The following is a 10000-nucleotide window of genomic DNA, read 5'->3' on the forward strand; positions in this document are numbered from 1 at the left end:
CGATAGTTTTTTTTCTTTTTTGTGTGTGCGTGCGCGCGCTCGGAAGTATTTCCCCGCGTGCTTCTGAGTTTTCTCGTTGCAACGAGGTCGAAGCATTATTTGGGTTGGATGACAACCGCTGAGACAGGAATTTGGGAGGATGAGTGTGTGTGGGGTGGGGGGGGGGGGGGGGGTGGGTGGGAGGGGGTGCAGTGATATCAGCAAGAATAAACAGGAATAAACAGTTTTTTATTTATTTTGTTATCCCCCCCCCCCCCCCCCGCAGCACGCTGACTGCTGATCTCCGATTCCCTCTTTCTGTCGAGGGCCGTGCTTCCTGTAAGCGGCGATACTCGGCCCGCCGGCACCGTGACCCGAGGGCCGCTCCCTCAGGGACTATCCTGTGTCCTGTGCTCCTCCTGGCCTCACCCCCGCCCTCCTCCTCCTCCTTCCCTCTCTACTCCTCTTCTTCTTCTCCTCCTGCCCCTCCTTGCAAATGACTTGTCGGAGTCGACAAGGACAGTCCCGGGCCGAGGCACCTCCTTTTGGGGTTGTTTTTCCTTTGCTACCCATCCGACAAAGGTTCATCGCGTTTGTTTGCCGCGGAGCGTCGGGTGTTTAAATTTTGACTGGCAACGCATTTATGACGTGACACAGAGTCACGCTGTCGATCGCGTGTTTTTTTCACGGCTGGATTCAAGCTGGTTTTTCCTCGGTGGAAGTTTTGCGGAGATTCTTGCGCCGCCAGCTGGAGTTGAACCGTCGCTCCAGCTGGTATTTGTTGACATTTGATATTCCTGCATTGGCATTTTGGTGCTTTTTATCAAACAGCTCGTCAACTCTGGCCACCTCTGGCTTTTCCCGATCCCGGAAGGATTTGATTTTCCGGCCTCCTCCCCCACTCCAGACGGGGCGGCTTCCGCGTGCAGGTGTCGGTCCGTCCGCCCGGCCGCCATGCCGGTCCGGATCACGTGCACCATTTCCTTCTCAGCCGACGACGAGCCCGGCGCCGGTCCCGGCAAGGACGGCTTAGATGACCACTACAGGCGGGTCAAGAAGGGCTACGGCGAGCGCGGGGACTCGCAGGAGTACCTGGGCCGGTGCGACGAGCTGGACGTGTACGACGGCGAGGAAGACGAGGCGAGCGGAGTGGACGACCTGGCCACGTTTTTCGGCGGCTGCTCGCTTCACGGCGCCAACCACGTGTTCGAGGAGGACAAGAAGTTCGGGGTCCGCCAGGGTCTGTGGGCGCTGGTCTTCACCCTGGCGCTGTCCGCCTTCCTCCTCCAGGTGGCGGACCGGGTGATTTACTACCTGCAGTACGACCACGTGACCATGCTGGACGAGCGGGTGGCCGACAACATGACCTTCCCGGCCGTCACCTTCTGCAACTACAACACCATCAGGAAGTCCCAGATCAGCTACAGCGACCTGATCTTCATGGGCCCCCTGCTGGGCTACGAGGACAACATGGCTCCGGGGTTTCCGCTGGCCCCGGAGCCCGACCGCCTGCCGGGGTCCCGCTTCAGCCTGGATGAGTTCTTCAACCGCACCCGGCACCGCATCGAGGACATGCTGCTGGACTGCAGCTTCAGGGGCTTAGAGTGCGGCCCCGAGAACTTCAGAGAGGTAGGAGGACGGCCCGGGGCTAAAGGATGCGATCCAGGTCCACACCAGAGACGGCATCACAGCAGGTGTTCCTCGTGCTGTTCACAGCTTTGAATCGTCATAATTAATATCATTACCACATAATATTAGAGATTAAACAGAACAAACATTAAATTCATACAAGTACAAGACATGCTCCTAAGGAATAATGAATGAAATGTAATAATAGTGGTAAAATAAAATATGAACCATATACACAATAAAACAATATTAATTTCCATGAGCTCCATATTTTGACTGCTGAGTATAACTTAATGGATAACAATCTATCGGGGTCTAGAATCACTAGCTAACAGATTTTTTTTTGTCCATGTAAAAAAAGGATTAAATTTACTTTTATTATTTTCTGGTGTAATATATCACGGGAGTGAATTATGAATCCAAGCATCAGTCATCGCTTGAAACATAACCATCCATTGAATTGAGTTTATTCATGAGAGCACTGCTTTTGTCAGTTCAAGTTCTCCTGTAGCAAGCCTGAACTGAATAATTAAATATTTTAGAAAAAATACAAGGAAAATCTGTTACAGAGATATATCTTACAAATACGGTTAAAAAAGTTGATGATGACTTACAGTACGGCTCGCCCTCCATCTCTTTTGACCCTGGTGATTTTTTTTTTGTGACGGCAGTAAAATGGACGACTGCTGAAAGCCAGAGCCTTGAAATGTCTGGGAAAAGGAGGCCGCGCTTTCCGTGCCGGAGAACGTCGGATTCGATTTTTTTTATTTTATTTATTTATTTTTTATTATTAGGTTTTAATAGACAGCGCTCCTCGTCGTGGCAGAAAAATTTAAGATAATCAGTTTTCAAAATGCGACCTCCGAAATAGTAGTTGGAACTTTTCAACTCGGAGGTCAAGCTTCGCATTTGCGTGTGGATGCATAATTGAAAGCAGACGGGGGGAGCTCAAAAGTGTGAGATGAACATAACCGTTAACGTGGCATGCAGAAGGGTAGGAGCTGTGCGAACCCGAACACGGCAGGAAGGGGAAGGCTGCCTGATGCTTTCGGCTTCTGTTATGATAGCGAGATACGTGGCTGCCCTAACTATTGGTCACGGAAAGTAACGTATATATCGTATATACGTATGTATATAACGTATACATTTATATATATATGTATGTGTGTGTGTGTGTATATATATATATATATATATATATATAAATATGTGTGTGTGTATATATATATATATATATATATATATATATATATATATATATATATATACATATATATATATATATATATATATATATATATATATATATATATATATATATATAATATGTCGGACTGAACAGGCATTGAAGGAAATCTTTTGTGCCTGTCGAGGAGGAGATGGCCTCTCCCTCTGCAGATGCTCTGCTTTCTGGATCTTGTCCAGCCTTCCCCTGAGTATGCACATCAGATGGAACGCCGGCGGAATACTGAGCAACTCTGTTGTGTTGACAATATCCACCCCTTGGTCTATTGATTTCCCTGACCTTTGCACAGATATGAAAAGCTATGTGCTGACTGCTAATGGATGTACTGGAGCAATGATTAGCGGTTTATTATGTAAACAGACATTTCAGACAGGTCCGCCAATATTGTAAGGGCGTTATTAATTAGCGATCTCCATCAATAATATTCTCCTGGCAACATCGGTTACAGTAGTGGTATTATTATTATAAATTGTAATATGAAATTAATAATACTAGTTAATAATTGGTTAGATGTATCATTTATGTTTAATTGTGTTTCATGTTTATCTGATTTTCACATTGAGACCAAGTCCTTGCTCAGTGCGACTGCATGGTTGAATAAAACGTGAATAATGATCAGTATTATTAACAGTTGTGCTGGAATTTAAATGTTGCTGGTGGAGTGGATTTAGTTTTGTCAGCGGTTCATTCGTAATTGGAATCAGCAAAATATGTATTGCAGAATCCACTTCATCCAATACACGGCAAACAAACGGAAAACAAAACCTCTTAACTCAAGGCGGAGACGCCGGCGTGTTTTTCCGGGAGTTTGCGCTGATTACGTGAAAATGATAACATGACATTTTAGGACGGGGAAGAAAAAAAATCAAGGGCCGTGACGCGAAAACGCTCAAGTCTGCTTGACAGGCGGGATTCGTGCGAGATGGGGCAGGTCGGCTGTCTCACAGGTAAACAGAACTGACATTATTGACTAAAGAGTCGACGGAGGTGGGAGCCCGGCGGGAGAGCACCCTGTCAATCCAGCTTCGGGAAACGGGGGCGACTGCCAGAGCCCGAACAGGGGGAATAGTTTGAGTAGATATGAAGTGGTTCTGCAAAACCTTTAAATCCACAGGATGTTAGACTCTTCATCGCCGGACAGCGGACAGTGTCGTGGCCGCTGTGAGACGGACGTCAGGATGTGTGCGTGTGCGCGCGCGCGCGGCGCGCGCGCGCGCGCGCGCGTGTGTGTGTGTGTGTGTGTGTGTGTGTGTGTGTGTGTGTGTGTGTGTGTGTGTGTGGGTTTTGTGCTCCGGCGGGGAAGATCCTTAAGCGGGGAGGCGAAATAATCAGGATCCCAAATCTCTCCCAGTTCTCCAAGTACAACAACTTTCAGATAAGATTCAACTCGTATCCTCCCGAGGGGAACCTGGTACAATCAGAGATTAAAAAAGAAAGGCTATCGTTTTGAAGATAAAGCATGTGCATCCATATTACAGAGCTTTTGGTTGTAAAGCAATTTGTGTTTTGTGGAGTGTTGGAAGAGGGGAAGAGGGAACTGCAGCCCCAGTCGTCGTTTGGAAGCTGAACGTCGGTCCACATCCTTGCACACACTAAATATAAGCAGCGTAGTTCACGGGCCGGGGATCGGTCGGATCTGGGGTTGAGAGGCGTTTCCCCCCCCCGGGCAGAGAGTCCAGACCGGAATGGACTGCCCGTTCGGAGATCTTGAAACCTTGCGTCGATCGGCGGCATTTACCAACCCCGCCGATGCATCGCGGTAAATTGGCGCAATGAGCGAGTTAAATATTACTGAGTGTGCAGGTAAAGCCAAAATACAAAACTAAAAAAACAAAAAACGAATAAACAACAGACAGTTGAATATACGGATATATGACCTCATTCTGCCATAGTGGGAGGCGGAATGGAGTCTAAATGGAAAAGCTTCCTGAGGTGAAATAAGGCCAGGCCGTCCTACTTTGATATGCGTTTGCTACGGCACAGTGCTGTGACTGTTGATAAGCTGCGCCGGGTGGTTAGTATGGGGAAGGAGGCGCTGACCGGGACCTTTTTGGATTTCCATCCTCAGTATGTCATTCAGACAGAAGTGCAATTCACAGCTGGTACTTACTGTGCTTGAGATACAAACCGTCATCTCTTTCCCCTTAGTGGTCAATTTTGGAACTTCCGCCCATTCAAATTGCCCCTCGCCGACTCAATCGATGTCAGGTTGTTCTTAACTTGATCCTCATTGGAGGAACCACAATAGACTGAATGGATTATGGAATTCATACTGGCAGTAGAGTTTGCGTTGACCACATAACTCTCTTTTTGGGGTCCGAAAAATTGAAGCGTTTAAGGTAATGCTATTTTCTCCGCAAGCGTGTTTTTACATATTTGATGTCATTGTATTTGTTAACTCCTAAGTTGTGAGGCAATCATGCGCAGGGTTAAACTTTACTCAGCCTTCAATGTGTGTGCCCAATCTCGAGCGCTTGATTCGGTGATCAATTATTCAGCTCTGACCCAGGGGCAATAAATAGTCTGAGAGCATTTTCTGGTGTTGATGACATTACCGCATAGGAGCACTTAAAGGGTCCATAAATATAGATGCCGATGACTAGGTTTGTGCTAGTTGGAAGTGGGAGGAAAGGTCATTTCATGGGTGGTGTGTGTGTGTGTGTGTGTGTGTGTGTGTGTGTGTGTGTGTGTGTGTGTGTGTGTGTGTGTGTGTGTGTGTGTGTGTGTGTGTGTGTGTGTGTGTGTGTGTGTGTTTGTAGGAAGGGGGGTATAATCATGTGCACGGAATATATATATATAATACATGCTTGTGTGTTTGCCAGGCGGTTTGGAGGCTCAGATAGAAGTGTACAAAGGCTGAGGAACTATTGTCAGTCAGAGACTATTCACCCGTCTGTCTGGTCCTGCGGGGGATGGACTGTGGCCTCTGCCGCTTTAACCCGAACCTTCTTCATTACAGCCTTCAGCGGAGGTAATCATCGATCGTTCCTCAAGATGATGCACCAGTGCAGCCATTGGAGACGTCCTCGTTTCTGCTGTTTTCTGCCTGCGCTGCTGCAGGGAATATCACTCTGTGCCCGAGAGCCCGTTATTCAGTTGTGTCTGTCCAACAAGTACAAGAGAGGGGGGGTTCGACCACTAATCGTTAAAGCAATGTCCGCTCCATTTTTAAGCGGTTCCAGAGAAATGCTCATCAGCATTTGTTTCTTCCTCCTCAGGTTTCCTTGAGGCAAGCAATGAATTCCACTGGCTTCGGGTGTTATGTTTTATGGATGACCCGAGGGGCAGGGCGTCAATGAATTATGGCATACTTCTTCTTTTCAGGACTTTTTGTTACAAATTCAGAAATGCAATTCTACTAATTCTACTCTGAATTCTACTAACATTGTAAACGCTGGCAAAGCTATGAGCAAAATTGGTGATTTGGGTCTAAAACCTTTATATTTTTTTGCATGTTTGTCAATATAAAAATGTTATGAACTATTAATATATGATTTTTATTATACATTTTTAAACGTATTTAATTTTACTTATTGGTTGTTGATCTGCTTTATTAAGTCTATTGAGTAGTAATACTTGTAAGGATCCAATAACTGTAAACACCCATCAAAACAGGGGCCAGGCCTGTCTGCATGTACACAAAGGTCCATCCCTGCGTGGCCTGTGTGGGCTGACAAGCACATTCGGTATTACCTCTTTGTCCCACGACTGAACAATTAGCATTTCTATGGTTACTGGCAACAAACAGGCACTGAAGAGGGAACCATTTAACTCTGGCTAGTGCCTGTTTTTTATATGTGCTAAAAGTCCCTAATGGCCTCCCAGACTCAGCTGTTCATAGATCGTGGAGGGTTTAGGGGAGTGAAGGGCAGCTAATTAATTGCTCTCCGTTCGTCAGTCTGTTCCTTCTCTGTCCTTTTGCAATATTTTGTGTCTCTTTTACGTCTCTTAACCCCGACCCACCCCCCACCGCCCCCCATTAATATGTGTTAAGTATGTGTCTGTGTCTGTGGTTTCCTTGAACAGATGGCAGGGTGAGCGCTGGGCCTCGGCGGCTGCTGCCCCGCAGACATAGGATTCAGGTTGCAGAAATTCTGACCCGAGGCAGAATGTGAGACTCTTCAGCGCAACGATCCAAACCTCTCCTTCCGACTCAATCCCAGGACCATTAGCCACAGCTAGACTTACATCCGATCCCGGCTACAGCATCAAAACATTGCACGCGGCTCGGGCTTCGCCCTTTGCCCGTCTCCTCAAGAGCATCGGCCTGTTTGGGCTGGACTAAAGAGTCCGGCAGACATGCAAAGGGCCGGAGGCGGAGACGGAGACAGGGACCCAGACTGACAAACAGACAGAGACGTAGAATATTATCACAGACAGGCAGAGAGAGGGAGACAAGCGAGAAGAGCAGATGCAGAAGGAGAATGCTGTCAGGGGAAGGCAATATTACCGGCCATCGTTGTCCGGCTGTAAATACTTGTTACGGCTCAGCACTTTTTTTAAGAGGGCATTTGGCAGAAATTGTATTGGGGGAAGCGTAATGACATTATCCTCAAGCATATGCCGTGATATATTAGATGGTATTAACGTTTAAGTGCATATTAGGCATGTTCCACCAACAAAGGACAAAGAGTAACTGAATTGCAGTTAATGCAGTGCTGGCAGAGTTTTCCTGTGCGTTGCGCTCGTCTCCCCCTTGTCTTGACGGGCGATACATATTTTAAAAAGATAAACTAGGCCTGCACACCATCAATATTCAGCACACACCTTTGTTGAAAACCGAGTTTCCAACCACAGATGGATCTTCCTGAAAAAGCTGCTTGTATCTCCCACTGCTGCCTTCCTGCAATTAGACGAGTCAAAATGTCAATTGTTCAAATAGAAATAGATTTTCTGTGTTCTGATTGTAGAGTATAGTCATTTTGTGTATCGTGTATAGTACAGTTGTATTGTCTTAACTGGCTCTGGAGAGTATGTTATGAGACACATGTTTAAAAAATTACAAAAAAGTATTTGGCAATTTGTATTTGATCGTGTAGGAAAAATGTACTTGTGCTGTAATTTGTGTCAAGATACCTTAGTGTTCTTTATTTTTATCATTTCAAAATACTGAAAATACTTTCCACACCCATCTCCCAAACTCCACCTCTACATATTCATTTACCCAGACTTGGTAGCACAGGGACAGCAGGAAGGTACACTTTTTAGTGAGGAGGAGGAGGAGGAGGAGGAGGAGGAGAAGGAGAAGGAGGTGGAGGAGAAGAAGAAGGAGGAGAAGGAAGTGAAGGAGGAGGAGAAGGAGAAAGAGGAGGAGGAGGAGGTGGAGGAGGAGGAGAAGGAGGTGGAGGAGGAGGAGAAGGAGGTGGAGGAGGAGGAGGAGGAGGAGGAGGAGGAGGAGGAGGAGGAGAAGGAGGAGAAGAAGAAGGAGGAGAAGGAAGTGGAGGAGAAGGAGGAAGAGGAGGAGAAGGAGGTGGAGGAGAAGGAGGAGGAGAAGAAGAAGGAGGAGAATGAAGTGGAGGAGGAGGAGAAGGAGGAGGAGAAGAAGGAGGTGGAGGAGGAGAAGGAGGAGGAGGAAGAGGAGGAGAAGGAGGAGGAGGAAGAAGTGGAGGAGGAGAAAGAGGAGGAGGGGGAGAAAATGGAGAAGGAGGTGGTTGAGGAGGTGGAGGAGAAGGAGGTCGAGGAGGAGGAGGAAGAGGAGGAAAAGGAGGGGGAGGAAGAAGTGGAGGAGGAGAAAGAGGAGGAGGGGGAGAAAATGGAGGAGGAGGAGGAAGAGGAGGACCAGGAGGAGAAGGAGGTGGAGGAGGATGACAAGGAGGTGGAGGAAGAGGAGGAGAAGGAGGAGGAGGAGGAAGAGGTGGAGGAGGAGAAAGGGGGGGGTGGAGGAGGAGAAGGAGGTGGAGGAAGAGCAGGAGAAGGAGGAGGAGGAGGAGGAAGAAGTGGAGGAGGAGAAAGAGGGGGGGTGGAGGAGGAGAAGGAGGTGGGGGAGGAGGAGGAGGAGGAGGAGGAAGTGGTACTGTGAAGGAAGTGTGGTCGGCGTTAAGAGGTCATTTCTAAGAGCCGGAGAGCGACGTGGCTCAGCTCAGCAGCTGAAGGAGCGTCGGAGGCTGTTTGGCGTCTGACAGTTTGATGTTGTGGTTGAATCATCCGTACCCTGGTGCCGTACGATACTGCTCTGCTCAAAAACCCAACGAGCAGTTATTTGGGAATGACATGTGTTATGTCCCATAACGCTACCAGATAAAGAATAATTAACTTGGTGTCACTGACGTCATTATAGAACGTCATTTAACATTCAAAAACCTAACTTTGGGCAATGTTTGGGGCAACAGTGGTCCTCCATGTTTGGTCCTCCATGTTTGGTCCTCCATGTTCAGCTCACATTTATAACGCGCCTAACAGGTTCTTCGCTTCAAAGCTGATCTATCCTATCACCTTATTCTACGGATTAAAGGCGAAGAATAGATCAAATATGTGGAGGAGGGTGAATCAATTATCTCACGGTCCAGAGGAAATGCCGTGGTATTTTCACAATACAACATCAGCAGTTTATTTCTTGACACGTTTGATATGAAAATACATTTTTGACGTGTTTTTTCTCCACCCCCGCATGCACAGGGGTGTCACGTATGCGCGGGAAGAGCGGGCGACGAAAAAAGCGCCGTCCCCTTCTTTCTGGGGCCCCCCTGCCGGGTCGATGGAGTTGTGTTCGACAAGTGTGTTCTGCAGAGTAGAGAGTCCTTGAGAAGAACAGTCGTTATTACGACTTCTCGAAAGTTCGAAGACGCACGCCCGGCGGAAGGGCTCCCTCTCCTCCAAGGTGACGGCGCAAAGTCATCAAATATAAATTTCAATGCCGCGGAATTCAGAGAGCGGAGCGGGCTGCGGGATTCAGCTCTCTTTTTCCGTTTCTGTTTCTTTCTTTTATTTTCCGTGTCATTTGCAACGCAAAGCCACGGCCCGTCAACAGTGAACAAATAATCAACAGCATCATTTAGCAAGGTTGAGTTATTCCGTTCTTGTTGCGGGGAAAAAACGGGGACGTAACAAAGTACAGCGGCGTGTCGAAAGAGAGCCGGGGTTTCCTTCACTCGATCTTCTCCTTTTTGTGGCGGAAGATCTTAACATTCCAACACATGACTCTCATCC

At 47.5% G+C, this 10000-nt stretch overlaps 1 protein-coding gene across 2 annotated transcripts in view; it reads left to right on the forward strand.

Annotated features, from left to right (window-relative positions):
* asic1b (acid-sensing (proton-gated) ion channel 1b) overlaps nt 1-10000 on the forward strand; it is a gene marked incomplete at both ends in the record, with an annotated part of 171324 nt that overhangs the window by 125108 nt on the left and 36216 nt on the right. The window contains one exon of one of the 2 annotated variants that reach the window (XM_080000887.1): nt 934-1608. The exons of the other annotated variant lie outside the window; for it this stretch is intronic. Within the exon in view, the coding sequence (XP_079857013.1) occupies nt 934-1608 (675 nt within the window). Of the gene's footprint in view, nt 1-933; nt 1609-10000 lie in introns of those variants that run through there. 2 annotated transcript variants of the gene reach the window in all.

Source organism: Zeus faber (genome assembly GCF_960531495.2).
Source record: "Zeus faber genome assembly, chromosome: 5".
NCBI lineage: Eukaryota > Metazoa > Chordata > Actinopteri > Zeiformes > Zeidae > Zeus > Zeus faber.